General features: G+C 49.4%; 1 protein-coding gene across 1 annotated transcript in view; it reads right to left on the bottom strand.

Annotated features, from left to right (window-relative positions):
• The window catches only part of LOC119975033 (receptor-type tyrosine-protein phosphatase U-like), a 1,028,343-nt gene that overhangs the window by 618,456 nt on the left and 393,734 nt on the right, over positions 1-16,153 (bottom strand). The window contains exon 7 of the mRNA XM_038814894.1: positions 10,032-10,209. Coding sequence (XP_038670822.1) covers positions 10,032-10,209 — 178 coding nt within the window. The remainder of the gene's footprint in view (positions 1-10,031; positions 10,210-16,153) is intronic.

Genomic DNA, 16,153 nt, shown 5'->3' with positions numbered 1-16,153 from the left:
GTAGACGTACAGAGAAAGGCTGACAGACAGCCAGTACGGGTTCTTATACCCCGCCTCGTAGGCGGAGCTACCTACCACTCAGCCAATCGGCGGGGAGTCACATGACTAGCCTCAGCCAATTGGCAGAGAGGCACATGACTTGTCTGGGCCCGTCTTCTGCACCAATGGCAGCATGGTTCTAGGGTACCGTAATCTCCCTAGTCATACTACCACACACCACATTCAACAGTTGTCTCACTTTTGCGGCATGGATGCAGCTGTTATATATGGTCCCATTTACCAGTGTTTGCACGAACAAAGTGACCGCCGGCTCTTACATCTTTACCGGGGTACTAGGCAGGAATGTACGTTGTCACCTTTACTGTTTGCACCAACAATGGAGCCACGAGCCATGGCCCTGTGGTACTCAAATACATGGGGAGGAACAGATAGAGCTGGGGTTGAACACAGGGTCTCGCTGTATGCCGATAATTTACTATTATGTGTGAGGGATCCGGAGGAGTCAATAGATAATATTATGGGAATCTTGCAGCGTTTGGAGGCCTTTTCTGGTTACAAGGTAAATATAAGAAAGAGTGAATATTTTGTGGTTGGGTTGATGATGCGGGGCGGGGGAGGGGACAGTGGTTCGGGGAGTGCCATTCCTACTGGAAGTCTTTTTTGGTATTTGGGTGTCCAGATAGCAAGGGACTGGGGCAATCTCCGGAGATTGCATTGTATGATTCTGGTGACAGAGGTCAAAGTGGACTTGCAAAGATGGGACGGTATCCCATTCTCCCTGGTGGGCCGAGTGCAATCAGTTAAAGTGAACGGGTATATACCAGCGGAGGATGGGGGGAGGAGGTGGGCTCTGTTGAGGGTGTGAAGGCAAAGCAGACAGAGGAGCTGGGACCGATCTTGGAGGAGGTGGAGTGAGGCACTAAGGAGGGTGAACTGGATCTCGTCCTCTGTTTGGCTGAGTCTCATCCAGCCTTTGCGAAGGCTAGAATGAGTCAATTTTTTGAAGGTGTCAATGATAGACGTGATCGATGTCTGGGGGCTTGGCACATCATGCACACGTGTTCTGCTCGTGCTCAAAGCTGGCAGACTTCTGGAGCTCCTTTTTTGAGACAATATTGCCAATTCTGACATTGGATTAGAACTTTGCCCATTAGTGGCGATTTTTGGGGTTTCTGTTGTGCTGGAACTCCGGACGGGGGTGAGGCCTTTGCTGGTGGCAAGGAGGTAGATCCTCATGGGCTGGGTCAAGCGTCTCGGCATGGCTAGGTGACCTAATGGAGTTTATAAGTCTCGAGAAGATTAGGTTTATCGTGAGAGGGTCAGTGGAAGGGTTTTACGACAGATAGCAGCTGTTAGCAATAGATCTGGTTGTTTACTGTAGGTGTTAGGTGTTGGGACGTGGGTAGGGAGGGATTTAGTAACTAAGTTTTACTGCCGTAAAGGAAGAGGGGGGGTGGGGAGCGATAATTAAATACTAATGTGGCTTCCAGTTGGGAGTTTCCCTGCTGACAAAGGGGTTAGTTTTCTGCAGCTCTTCCCAATAATCTGTGAGAATGAGTTTAGAGTGTGTATTTAGTTATATTTCGTTAACTGTAGGTTTTGGGATAAGGTATTGGTTTCAACTGTTAAAATATGGCGTTTTTGAGGAGGGGAGGAAGGGTTTAGCGTTAGTTTGTTGACAGTGTCTGTTGGTTCTACTTTGTCGAGTCATCTGACTTTGCCCAGTGGCCACCTTGGGTGGATTTCTTTACTTTATCTTTTCAGTGAACCTTGTTTGGTATCTCTCTTTGGGAATGGTTGACTCTGGATTAAGGAGTGGTGGGATACCTCCAATTTGTTTAGCTGTCTGGAATGTTTGGGGTTTGAATGGGCCAGTAAAATGGTCCTGGGCATTCGTCCATCTTAAGAGGCTAAACTCCAATATTGTTTTCTTTCAGGAAGCCCCCAAGGACCAAACCAGGTTACGTAAGGGTTGGGTTGCACAGTTTATTCACTCCAGTTTTAATGGCAGGGTCAAGGGCACAGCAAATTTAATTAATGAAAATTCAGTTCTCCACCTCTCAGATTCTAGCCGACCCCAGTGGTTGTTATATTATTGTTTGGGCTCCCTGTTGAACACTTCAGTGGTCATGGTCAAAGTTTATGTCCCTGACAGGGATGATATGAATTTTGTCAATTCTTTCTTAATTTCTCTCCCCAACCTTGACTCGCACCAGCTGATTTTAGGAGGTGAGCTGAACTGTATTTTGGACCCTAAATTGAATCGTTCCAAATATAAATCTCTTGTTGTATCTGGGATGGCCAGGGCTTTTCCCTCTATAATGTCACAAATGGGGTGGGGGGGGGGGGGGGGGGGGGTGGATTCCTGGTGCTTTTTGCATCTGAACGATCAGGATATTTTCCTTTTATTCCCATGTCCCATGTGTATTCCCATATTGTTTTTTTTTTCATTTTTGATAGGGCTCTCCTCCCTTTGGTAGTTGCGCCTGAGTGCTCAGAAATTGTTATCTCTGACCACGGCCCACATTTTATTGATCTACTGTTATAGAGTCAGGCCCTGCCCATTTCCCAAACCTGGAGACTAGATACTACTCTGCTGGCAGATAACAAATTTTGTGAGCGTTTGCCTAGTCCATAGATGATTATATTAAACTAAACAAGTCCGACTCAATCTCTCCCTCCACGTTATGGGAGGCTCCAAGGGACCAACATCAGGGGGGAATTATTTCTTATATAGCGTATATGCTGAAGATGGTGAAGTTAGAGCAACAGTGACTGGTGGATTCCATCTTAGAGGTGGACTCCAATACTCACTCAATCCTACTCCAGAGCTACTGGCAAAAAGAAAAAAAAAGACAGACGAGTTTGAGCTAATGTCCATGAACAAGGCTGTACATCAGTTGACTTTTACAAAAAGATCTCTGAACAGCTCGTACCCTTGTTATTGGATATAGAATCCCTACAGTGCAGAACAGAGGCCATTCGGCCCATCGAGTCTGCACTGAGACTCTAAAAGAGCACTCCACCCAGGCCCACTCCCCCACCCTATCCCCGTAACCCCACCTAATCTTTGGAAACTAAGAGGCAATTTAACATGGCCAATCCACCTAACCTGCTCATCTTTGGACTGTGGGAGGAAACCAGAGCCCCGGAGGAAATCCACGCAGACACAGGGAGAACGGGCAAGCTCCACACAGACCGTAACCCAAGGCCGAATTGAACCTGGGTCCCTGGCGCAAGGAGGCAGCACTGTGCCACCATGTCGGATATGTTCAATGGCTCACTGTCTCAGGTTCAAGCCACTAATTCCTTCTTCCTTAAGGGGGGCAGGGACCCAGCCAAATGCGGTTCATACCGACCCATCTCACTTTTAAACTCAGACGTTAAGCTGCTGGCTAAGGTTCTGCACTCCGGTTGGTGCCTTGCCTTCCAGGTGCAATTTCAGAGGATCAAACACGCTTTTCGAAGGGCCGACAATTGTCGGCCAATATACATAGCCTTTTAAACGTTACTCTTTCCCCCTCCCCAGCACCCGAACCTGAGGTTTTGGTATCTCTGGATACTGAAAGAGCATTCGATGGGGTGGACTTGGAATATCTATTCGAGATTCGCGTGGGGGTTGTGGGGATTCGGGACCGGCCTGGTGGGGAGGTTGGCGGGAGGAGGGGGGTATTCAGGAAGGGGTTGGAGTGGTGTAGTGTGTCCCCTGTGGGGTCATCCCGTGCAAGTCTGGGTCTGTCTTTTTTTTAAACAGTTACTCTGGAAGCAATTTTTCCTCTATCTTTTTCACAATAACTATCAGGGCAGAATCATCCAAAGTTAGCAATTTAAATCGCTTCTGTTGAATGGTTCCCAGCCCAGGACAATTGTCCAAAGGAAGTTTGCATTCTGCTCAATTGGCAGGTAAATCCTTATGTGGGAACTTCCCTGAGGGATTTCCCGCGCATCATGGGGGTAACCAGGATGCAATGCACCATGCTACCTAGCCTCCGCAAAGAGGCAATATCTGTCAGATTGCCCGTCTCAACGGACTTACCCACATTGAGATTCCTCAGCCCCTGTTTCATCTAAACCTCCTCACTCAGGCTGAATGAGACAGGAGCCATGAAGCACGCACCTGGCAGCACCGGCGTAGAGTAACTGGGGTGCAGAGATGAAAGGAACGCCCCTTTTTACAGTAGCAGCTGCCATAAAGGTGAGGTTTAATGGAATAATTAGAACGTAGCATGGTAACACAATGGCTAGCACTGTTGCATCACAGTGCTAGGGACCCACATTCAATTCCCGGCTTCGGTCACTGTCTGTGCGGAGTCTGCATGTTCTCCCCGTGTATGCATGGGCTTCCTCCGGGTGCTCCGGTTTGAGATTTGGATTTGGCCATAAATTTCCCTCTTGGAATCTTTTGTTGTATAATGCCCTAACTGCCAGCATTCAGACAAACACTCCACACTCAGATTACTTCCCCTGAAACAGGTGCGCTAGACATGGCTGCTCTTTTTCCCCACATTTTGTTTGCCTCAGCAATAGGGGTACTTGTTGTGACGGTGTGGAGCATCAAGTATTGCTTTATACGCGTGACCTACTTCTGTACATTACAGACGCAACTCGCTCCATAGATGGCACAATGAATACGCTTAATACCTCAGGCTCCTCCTCTGATTATAAATTGAGTCTCGGCAAGAGTGAATGTTATCCAGTGAAACCCCCCCCCCCCCCCCCCCCCCCCAACCACGACAGGTAGAAGAGCTCAGTTAAGCTCATTGCATTTACACCTTTCTAATACCAGTTTCCGTTATTTGGGGGTTGGGGCCTGTAGTACCCTCAATAACGACGCAAGGGAGTAGAACGGTAAAGAAGGCTTTAATAAGCTAAGAACTAGCCTGATGCCGAGACGGGTGCTTACTGGGTGCTGCCTGCAAGGCAGCCCCTTATATACGACTCCCTAGTGGGCGGAGCCGGAGGCGGAGTCCCCCAGGGTTCCAAGCCCGGTCTTAAAGGGGACATCAACTTATATGATGATAAGGGTATGGTAATACAGTAACCATTCATCACAGGGCCTCACTTCAGAAGAAACTAATCAAGACTGATTAATAGTGTTAGAGTGGATCTACAGATGTGGAACAACCTCCCACTGACTCTGAGTAAACTGAATGTATTTCCTGGGTTTTTATTTTTCCTCCAATGTATTCCCATGTTTTTGCCCAAATCCTTTTTTATTGAGGTTAATGAATTGATTTTTGTTTTTATTTGGATGGGTAAGAATCCCAGAATCCGCAGTGTTCTGCTCCAAAGAAGTAGGCAGGTGGGAGGCTTCGCTCTCCAAAATGTATTCTTTTAGTATTGGGCTGCCGACATCTAAAACGATTTGCTGTGGATTAATGGCCCCAATTCTATTTGGCGCCAAAAGCTCACTCATGCACTACCTCTACTCTTAATGCCATAATTACTGAACCACTGTCCTTCTGTCCTGTTAGATTTTCCTCAAACCTAGTGATGGTCTCCTCCCATAGGATTTGGAAACAGTTTCGGCAGCACTTTAAGCTCCTTTCCAGGTCTTCTTTAGCTTCTATTTGTAACAATCACCTCTTCTTACCTTCTGGTTTGGATCCTTGATTTAAATTTTGGAAGGCAAAGGGACTTATTTGTCCGTTTTAGGGAGCTGGCTGACAAATTACAGTTGCCCAGTTCTAGCCTCTTTCGTTATTTTCAGATTCCATAAGGTTTTTCCTACCTTTACTTTGGCTCCACTCTCCCCCTTTCAGAAGAAGGTTTTATCCTTTGCTCAACCTGGTGAGGGGTCGATTTCAGACCTACATCGCTATCTTCTCTTGTCAGATCCCACCGCACCGGATGGGGCGAGGGCGACTTGGGAAGAGTGAGTTGGGTCCTGTGCTTACTGATGAGGCTTGGAGGGAGGCCTTCTTCAGGGCCAACTCCATGCCCTTTTGCGCCTGGCTGAGTTTGATTGAGGTTAAGTTGTTACACAGGACGCACTTGACCAAGGCAAGGGTGAGTGGGTTTTTCCCAGAGGTGCAGGACAAATGTGATCGTTGTTTGTTTGCCCCATCTAACCGTGCGTATATATTTTGGTCTTGGCCCAAACTTCCCAGCTTCTGGGCTTCCTTTTTCAACACTAGATCGGAGATTCTACAGGTGGTTCTAAATTCATGTCCATTAGTGGCCATATTTGGGAACTCAGATTCACCAACATTTCACTCTGGGGTAAAGGCGGACATTGTTGCGTTTGCCTCACTGATAGCCCAGAGGCAAATATATGCTTAGCTGAAGGTCTTCTATCTCACCCAATGATTTACCCAATAAATTTCTAAGTTCATTTGTGGTGGGTTTTTCAAGGTGTTTCCCGCTGGCTCTGCTGGCAGCTTCCCCACCGCTACTCAATGCCCGATTCTCCGGGAAAATTTCCAAGTACTGTAGCGATCGCGAGTTTCCCAGCGCTCGGCCCAGCAAGGCCGGCAAAACAATTCAACGTTAATTGATCCACTGAATAAGGCCTCACGGGCTTCCAGCCCTGAATGCTGGCTCGCCAGCTGATTCCCCAGGCATCAGGCGCAGACGTGAATGATGCACAGCTGATGGTCACATATATTTTTAAAAATAAATTTAGAGTACCCAATTCTTTTTTTATCCAATTAAGGGAAAATTTAGCATGGCCAATCTACCTACCCTGCACATCATTTGGGTTGTGGGGGTGAGAGCCACACAGACATGGGGAGAATGTGAAAACTCCACACGGACAGTGACCAGGAGTCAGGATGGAATCCGGGTCCTCAGCTCCGTGAAGCAGCAGTGCTAACCACTGCACCACTGTGTGGCCCCTGATAGTCATATATCAGCTGCAGGTTCATCGAGTTGAACCCCTTTCAGTTGGTGTAAAGCGACCTGCCACCATCTGGTGTTTGTTGGGGGACATGCATCCCTTTGATCATCCCCTGAACCCGGGGCATCCTATCGATGGCAGCAAACCCTGCTGTCCGGACATCCTGGTGGGCTCGGTCCACATTGAAATGATGTATTGACCCGCCTGAGCATATAGGGCCTCTGTGACAGTGCGGATGCAGCTGTGCACTGAGATCAGTGAGACCCGGGACAGGTCCCTACTCGGTGCCTGGAAGGACCTCGTGACTTAAAAGTTCACGGCCACCATCAACTTGATGGCCACAGGGAGCGGTTGTCCTCCCCATACCCCCCCCCCCGTGCCAGGCGTGCCATGATCTGGCTGATATGTCGCACTGTCTCCCTGGTCAGCCGGAGTCTTCGACGGCACGCCCGGTCCAGCAGGTCCTCGAATGACAGGCGCTGCCAGTGCACACGAGGCATCATGCGGCGCCTTCTTGACACCTCCTCGGCCTGTTGGGCTGCTGGCTCTCCATCCTGGGTGGCTGCCTCCTGTTCCTCTGGGGTATGCTCTGCTGCTACAGCTCATATAGGAACAGGGCATATCCCAGAGCTGCGGCGACTAGGAAGAAGGCCACCATTGCTGGTTGAATTCCAATATCCGTGGTGTGCAGGGGGTGAAAGGCCGGCATGTTAGCATGGTGCGTACCCCCCATGCCCAACCAGGTTCACCAGGCTCCAAGATAGCCCCGGCTGGCACTGCAGACTCTGCCCCCGCGTGTTCCCACACATGCATTCCTGCACCCCGAACCCGTCGATGTCCGGCACAGTGGGGGCCTCTGGCCCTGGTGCCCATCCCTGATGCCATTGTCTGGCATTTCCAGGGGTACCATTGTCTGGCAATGCCCTTACCAGTGGTATGATGCGTTGCCAATGCCCACCGCCCCTGTAGGGGCTACTGTGGGCGTTGTCCTGATTGGCCGTCGGCGGGTGGCTGCTAGGTGAGAGTTAGGAGGTGGTGGCATCCATACAGCCATTGTCACTCTGCAGAACCAGGAGCCAGTGTGGGCCAATGGGGTGTGCATCAAGATGGCTGCCTTGCAGGCCGCGGTAATTGCGGTCCATGCCTGGACACCGCCCCAGTCCCGGGCGGGGGTCACCCCAGCCACTCGGCCTGGTATCCCATCAAATCCTCTCCCCTGGCCCTGGCAAGGCCCCTCTCTAGGCCCTGGCAGGGCACCCCCCACCCGAGCCAACATGGCCAATGTCCGCCCATGCAGCCCACAGTGGCTCCTCTCTGTGTCCCACCTCCTGTCTCTGATTTCACAATTTTTAAAAGCACAAGTGAACCGCACTGCAGGGAACTCAACCCATAGGAGGAGGAGAATCGCGGAGGTCCCAGAGAATACCGGGTCGGGCCCGCTAATGACATGCAAACTGTGTTTACTCTACATGCGTTCCGGATGGATTGATGTTGCTCTCAAGGTGATGGAGAATTGTTATTTGTCGTCAAATCGGCACCCGCCAGGATTTTGACGTCAGAACCAATTCTCCATCTAATTGCGTTTTGCGATTTCAGCATCAGCCCCATATATCTGAAATTCTTACATTCATCACAGCAATGCCCATCCCCTCGATGATACCAACGGGATATGAGGCTTTACAGAGGGGCAGCCCGAATGGCTCCCACATCACCACAGGGTCTCTGCACATTCAGAGGACACAGTGAGCAGTCAGCAGTGTGAGCAACCAGGAGCTTGTAAATTGCATCAAACTGCTAATCTAGCTACAGATAACTTAACTGAAATGAAAAATGAAAATCGCTTATGAACTGAGATCAGAGAATCAAAGAATTATAGAATCCCTACAGTGCAGTAGGAGGCCATTCGGCCCATCGAGTCTGCACCAACCCTCTGATAGAGAGCACCCGACCTAGGCTCTCTCCCCGGCCCTATCTGTGTAACCTCACCTAACCTTTGGACACTAAGGGGAAATTTTACATGGCCAATCTACCTTACCGGCACATCTTTGGACTGTGGGAGGAAACCAGTGCATCCAGAGGAAACCCATGCAGACACGGGAAGGACGGGCAAATTCCACATAGACGGTGACCAAGGCCGGAATTGAACCTGGATCCCTGGTGCTGTGAGGCAGCAGTGCTTGCCCCACTGTGCTGCCCGTGCTTGACGTCTTCAACTAACACTACCTTTCTGCAAAATGCCTGATAACTTGGCTCCTCTCAGTAATTACATGAAAAAAATGAAATGAAAATCGCTTATCGTCACAAGTAGGCTTCAATGAAGTTACTGTGAAACGCCCCCAATCGCCACATTCCGGCACCTGTCCGGGGAGGCTGGTACATCATCTTACCAAGCTGAAATCTAATCAACTCCACAGGGAACCCTGCTTAATCCAACAAAATTGCATTAGCCCAAGACTTTTATGATGCCTTAATTACATCCGTACCTCCTAACCTTTTAAATGGCATATTTTAAAACATGACTACAGCAGTCACATACTAACTCAAACTTTTAACAGTTTCTGCACAAAATGTCTACAATTGATTGATTTGATTTATTGTCATATGTACCGAAGTACGAAGAAAAGTATTTTTCTGCGGCCGAGGGAACGTACACAGTACGTACATAGTAGACAAAAAGAATAATCAACAGAGAACATTGACAAATGGTACATCGGCAAACAGTGATTGTTTACAGTGTGGAACAAGGGGCAAAACAAAGCAAATACATGAGCAAGAGCAGCGTAGGGCGTCGTGAATAGTGTTCTTACAGGGATCAGATCAGTCCAAGGGGGAGTTGTTGAGGAGTCTTATAGCTGTGGGGAAGAAGCTCTTCCTATGTCTGGATGTGCAGGTCTTCAGACTTCTGTACCTTCTGCCTGATGGAAGGGTCTGGAAGAAGGCAATGCCTGGGTGGGAGGGGTCTCTGATAATGCTGTCTGCCTTCCTGAGGCAGCGGGAGGTGTAATACAATATATCTGAAATTCCTATATTCATCACAGGATAAAAGATTCTGTTTGAAAAAGGCTCTGAGCTCAGTTCAATGCAAAAGTAAGAATCATGGGACAAAAACTAATTAAAATAAAGTGGATATTAGCGGTATGCGTGAATCTGACAGCAGTGTGATATGCAGGGGAACCTTGAACAGCAACATTACCTTTGACAATCAGCTCGGCAAAGTTAGATACTCCAGATCCTCTGTTGGACTGAATCACACATCGATACAGGCCCTGATCTGGCTTTGTCACCTCGTTTACCCGAAAAGTTGCTCGGAAATACCAAAGGCTAAAGTATTGTAGTACGGCTGCTGGGCTGGTGAAGTTTCTGTACTCTGTCTGTTAATAGAATTAGTGCAATCATGTTAAAATACAATGGCGTCTTTGAGAAGAAAAGTTACAAAACGTTAGTTTAATCACAAGGTCACCAAAACCACACATTTAGCCCAATGCAAAGAGCTTTTGCAATGATGTAAAATGAACAGTATATTTTGCATGTAATGTTGCCCTAAGTGCATTTAACTGAGGTGCATAAGCTTCATACCGGTGCAATGGTAGAATTTTGCATCACCAAGGGAGGCCATTTTGCCCAGTCTCCAATAGATGTACGAGGTAGGTTTTTTTACACAGAGGGTAGTGGATGCCTGGAACTCACTGCCGGAGGAGGTGGAAGAAGCAGGGACGATAGTGGCGTTTAAGGGACATCATGACAAATACAGGAATAGGATGGGAATAGAGGGATATGGACCCCGGAAGTGTCGAAGATTTTAGTTTAGACAGGCAGCATGGTCAATGCAGGCTTGGAGGGCCGAAGGGCCTGTTCCTGTGCTGTACTTTTCTTCGTTCTTTTGTTCTTTGTTTTGGAGTAGAGGCACCCATTTGACATCCTGGGATCCTTTTCAGGGATTAGTTACCCAACCATTGTGTGGACGCCAAAGCATTTCTCCTTTGCTGTGATGCCGGAGTTGTATTAAAAGCAGAAATAATTTGAATCCTCATTGTAATTTTTGACATCAGAATACCACAGGCATTAAAAACCTACTTTAGAATGAGAAGGTAAAAACTGATTTGTTACAATCTGCACAAATGCAACCTCATAAATGTTTACTTTGGTTCAGTTGGTAGCACTGTAGTTGGAGTCAGAATATTGTGGGTTCAAACTCCATTCCAGAGACTTGAGACAAAATCCAGATTTAAACTACATCTTTCTGATTAGTGCAATGTTTTTGTTGGATGGCCTAATTTATATTACAAGAACACCTGTAGCTAAAGCTATAAATGATTTATTAACATTAACTGTGGGTAAACAATATACAAAACAAAAAATGAATAACAATATGATCTAGCTCAAGCAACCTCTCTCCAGCTTCCTCCTGCCAGTCTGAGGAGTCATTTAACTCTAACATTCACTCACATACTAATAAGACTCCTAGTGGTCAGTCGGTGAATTACAACACTGCCGTGGTATCAACAAAATTAGATGCTAAACAGAAATCATGAGCGGGATTCTCCCCTATCCGGCGGGGTGGGGGTCCCGGCGGGACGGAGTGGCGTGAACCACTCCGGCGTCGGGCCGCCCCAAAGGTGCAGGGAGAACAAATTGCACAAAAGGTAGCTCCTGGCACCGTCCTGTTTTCTCGATCCTTTTTGCCCAGTATTCGGGGGATTTGATTTTGTCAAACCAGCCTGCCAAACTGTGTAAAAAATTGCTGGCCGAATTATGTTGAAAGGTTTGTTGCAGATGTCTGCTGGAAAGAAGCCGAAGTCCAAAAGTCCGATGAGGGAGTTGGAAGGAGGGAAGATGGCAGACGTGGCCGCCCCCATCACGGTAGACATGCTGACTGTGGTGATGGCACAAGAGTTTGAGAAGTTTGGGAAACAAATGGACAAGCAGTTTGGTCGGCAAGGCAAAGGGCTGAGGGAGTCCTTAAAATCTATCATTGAGGAAACATTGGGTCCGATCCAAGAACAGAGGGAAAGACGTTGAAAGCTGTGAATGAACGAGGCAAACGCTGAAGGCCATGGAAGAGGCCTTGTCGCTGCATGAAGGGCAACTTGCCTTGTTAGAAGCAGAGATACTGCTTGTGGAAGAGAGGAATAAGGGTCTGAGAGCAAAAGCGGAAGGCTTGGAAAATAGAATGAGGCGCCAAAACCTCAAGATAGTTGGGAGGCCGGCAGGCGTGGAGGGCCTGAGGCGTACTTTTCGGAGATGTTCTCCAGGTTGATGGGGGAGATGAAGCGTTCGCCCCTCCAGATTTGGAGAGGGCCCATCGGGCACTGAGGCAGAAGCCACTGCCGAATGAGCCACCACGGGTGGTGATAATCCGTTTCCACAGCTTTCAGAGGATGGAGCGAGTCCTGGAGTGGACCAAGAAGAATCGTAACATTGCTGGGAGGGAAAAACAATTAGAATTTACCAAGACATTGGGGTTGAACTACCGAACTAGCCAAAAGGTATGGGCCTTTAACAAGGCGAAGGCTGCGCTTTATAAGAAAGGAGCGCGGTTCGGAGTGGTCTATCTGGCGAGGCTGCGAGTCATAATGGAGACGAACAATGACTACTTTGACATGCCGGAGCAAGCGGAGGCCTTCAGTAAAGGGAAAGAATTGGGGAAAGGGTTTAATGGGACTTTTAAGGAGGAGGATGGAACAAGAAGGGTTTATTGGGGGAGTTATGGTATTGTGTGTTTATACTTTGGTTTCTGGACACCGAGAGGTATGTTCTTGGGGGTGGGGAGGTGGGAGGCAAAGGCAGTTGAGAGTAATAACTAAAACGGTAAGGTGTGAACCATATGGCCCCTGGTGGGAAGTGGAACACAGTTAAGTTGCTGGGGCTCAGGTACAGGTGCAGGGAGGACAGGCCAGAGGATTACATTTTTGTTTCCTGGTTTATTTTTTGGGTGTGGATGTTGTGCAGGGGCTACCTTGATAGTAAGAAGGTGAAAGCTAATGAATGGGAGCGAAGTGGGGGAATAACATGGTTAGACGAGGTTCAATCAGTCTTGCTGGTTTGATTGCTGGTGGGAGGCATTAGCTGGTGCAGCAGACAGTTTGAGAATCCGCAGGGTGGGAGGGGAGAGTTACTGGATGGGAGAGAGGGATGGAGGGCCAGAGAGCAAACAGTGTGTGGCGAATTATAAACCTAGTAATTCACACTGTGTTGTATCATATGTATTGTGTCCTTGTGGGCTCTGTATACGAGCCGTTGTGCGGCTCTGCCCATAGGGGGAGATGAGGAGTTTGTACTGGGCTCCACCCTTGGCTCCGCCCATGGCTCCACCCTTGGCTCCTCCCACTAACTGGTAGTATAAAGCTCTGCAGTCGTGAGCCTGCTGCCAGTTCATCTCGTCACAAGCAGGCTCAGTTGTAAGACTATTAAAACCACTGTTCACTTCCAATCACGTGTCTTGTGAATTGATGGTCTCATCAATTTAATAGTCTTAGGAATCTTGAAGAAAATGACTATGGAATCAGCCCTCAAACCTGACTGACTAGAACTCGACCCGCAGGCTGCAGAGGCGAAATAAATCTTTCTACACTGGCTCAGATGTTTCAAGGCCTACCTGGCTGAATCAAGCACTTCAGAAACTACGGAGGAGCAGAAACTCAGCCTACTGCACGCAAGGGTAAGCCACCGTATCTTTACTCAACTTAACAGTACTACCTCGTATATGGAGGCCCTGGCCATGCTCGATCGAATGTACGTGAGGCCCATCAACGAGGTCTACGCGTGCCACATTTTTACGACCCGCCGCCAGCGCCCGGAGTAGTCGCTGGATGAATTCCTGCACAATTTAAAAGCCTTAGCTCAGGACTGCAATTATCAAGCTGTATCAGCCGCCCAGCATATGGAGCTCGCTGTCCGAGATGTGTACGTGGCAGGCCCGGAAATGCTGCAGCCGTATGCCGACTCCGCCCCCACCCGACACGTGCGACTCATGGGGACAGTCATCTTGGCAACCCTCCTCCACGCGGCCGGCCACGTACGACTCATGGGGGCCGCCACCTTAGGCGCCATCTTCCTTGCCGCCCGCCACGTGCGATCCACGGGGTGGCCATCTTGGGATCCATCCTCTTCAACCTCTGAAACTCACCTCGAAGACTACGACCTCAGCGGACAGTCATCAAGGGGCCACTCCAGCACAGCTGATCGAGCCGCCGACTATCCGCAATTCAGCGCGGTCACGTTGGACCAGTCATGTCCGAAACACCTCCGCAACTCGATGATGACCATTAAAATCAACAGGTACAGTACACCGAGCTTTGTACACTCATATCTGGTAAGACACTGTTCGCTCCCTATTTTCCCTGCACGGCAAACTATCTCCCTCGCTTCGGGCTCACAATCTGTTCACCTCCAAGGGAGCACCGTCGCGACCCTAACGATTCAACGCGCCAGCTACTCGAACTTCCAGCTATACGTACTCTCCAAACTCAGCGCCCCACTCTTACTGGGACTCGACTTCCAGTGCAACCTCAAAAGCCTCACGCTCAGCTTCAGCGGGCCCTTACCTCCACTCACTACCTGCAGTCTAGCGACGCTAAAAATCAACCCCCCTCCACTCTTTGCTAAGCTCACTCCGGACTGCAAAGCCGTAGCCACTCGCAGCAGGCGGTACAGCCTGCAGGACAGGATGTTTATCAGAACCGAGGTCCATAGGCTCCTATGTGATGGGGTCATAGAGGCCAGTAACAGCCCCTGGAGAGCTCAGGTGGTGGTTGTCAAGACCGGGGAAAAATTGCAAATGGTAGTGGACTATAGCCAAACCATTAATCGGTTCACACTCCTCGATGCGTACCCCCTTCCCAGGATTGCAGACATGGTGAATCAGATCGCCCAGTACCGCATTTTCTTCACGGTGGATCTGAAGTCTGCATACCACCAGCTCCAAATCCGCCTGGAGGACCGCCACTACATGGCGTTCGAGGTAGATGGCCGCCTCTTCCATTTCCTCCAGGTTCCCTTTGGCGTCACGAATGGGGTCTCGGTGTTCCAACGAGCAATGGACTGAATGGTGGACCACTACGGGCTGCGGGCCACGTATCCGTACTTGGATAACGTCACCATCTGCAGCCATGATCAGCAGGACCACAACGCTAACCTCCATCGATTTCTCTAGACTTCCCAGAAACTAAACCTCACGTATAAGATGGAGAAATGCGTTTTCCGCACGACCAGGCTAGCCATCCTCGGCTATGTCATGGAAAACGGAGTCCTGGGCCCCGACCTGGACCGTATGCATCCCTCTTACAACTCCCTCTCCCTCATTGTCCCAGGGATCTCAAAAGGTGCCTGGGATTCTTATCGTATTATGCCCAGTGGGTCCCTCAGTATGCGGACAAAGCCCGCCCACTATTTAAGGTCACACTCTTTCCTCTGTCAGATGAGGCTCGCCAGGCCTTCACCTGCATCAGGGAGGACATTGCCAAAGCGACCATGTGGGCGGTGGATGAATCCGTCCCCTTTCAGGTGGAGAGCGACGCCTCAGAGGTCGCTCTCGCATCCACACTAAATCAGGCAGTCTTTTTCTCCTGAACCCTCTACGCTTTCGAACTTCGACACTCCTCAGTCGAAAAGGAAGCACAACCCATCATAGAAGCTATACGACACTGGAGGCACTACCTCGCAGGTAGGAGGTTCACCCTCATCACCGACCAAAGATCGGTTGCCTTCATGTTTGACAACTCACAAAGGGGCAAAATTAAAAATGATAAGATCCTGCGGTGGAGGATCGAACTCTCCACCTACAAGAACGATATTATGTATCGACCGGGGAAGCTCAACGAGCCCCCAGATGCCCTGTCCCGCGGCATGTGCGCCAGCGTGCAAGACGACTGCCTGAAAGCTATCCACAATGACCTCTGCCATCCGGGGGTCATCTGGCTCGCCCACTACATCAAAGCCCGAAATCTGCCTTACTCGACCGAGGAGGTAAAAGCCATCACCAGCGATTGCCCGATCTGCGCGGAGTGCAAACCGCACTTCTATAGACCAGACAGGGCCCACCTGATAAAGGCCTCCCAGCCCTTTGAACACCTGAGCATCGATTTCAAAGGGCCACTCCCTTCGACCAATCGGAATGTGTACTTCCTGAACGTCATCAACGAGTTCTCCCGCTTCCCCTTTGCTATCCCATGCCCCGATATGACCTCCCACACAGTCATCAGAGCTCTGCACAGTATCTTCACCCTGTTCGGGTTCCCCAGCGACGTACACAGCGACAGGGGTTCATCCTTTATGAGCGACGAGCTGCATCAGTACCTGCTTGACAAGGGCATCGCC

The sequence above is a fragment of the Scyliorhinus canicula genome, chromosome 1 (assembly GCF_902713615.1).
Source record: "Scyliorhinus canicula chromosome 1, sScyCan1.1, whole genome shotgun sequence".
Taxonomy (NCBI): Eukaryota; Metazoa; Chordata; class Chondrichthyes; order Carcharhiniformes; family Scyliorhinidae; genus Scyliorhinus; species Scyliorhinus canicula.
This window is presented reverse-complemented; position numbering and strand designations above follow the sequence as displayed.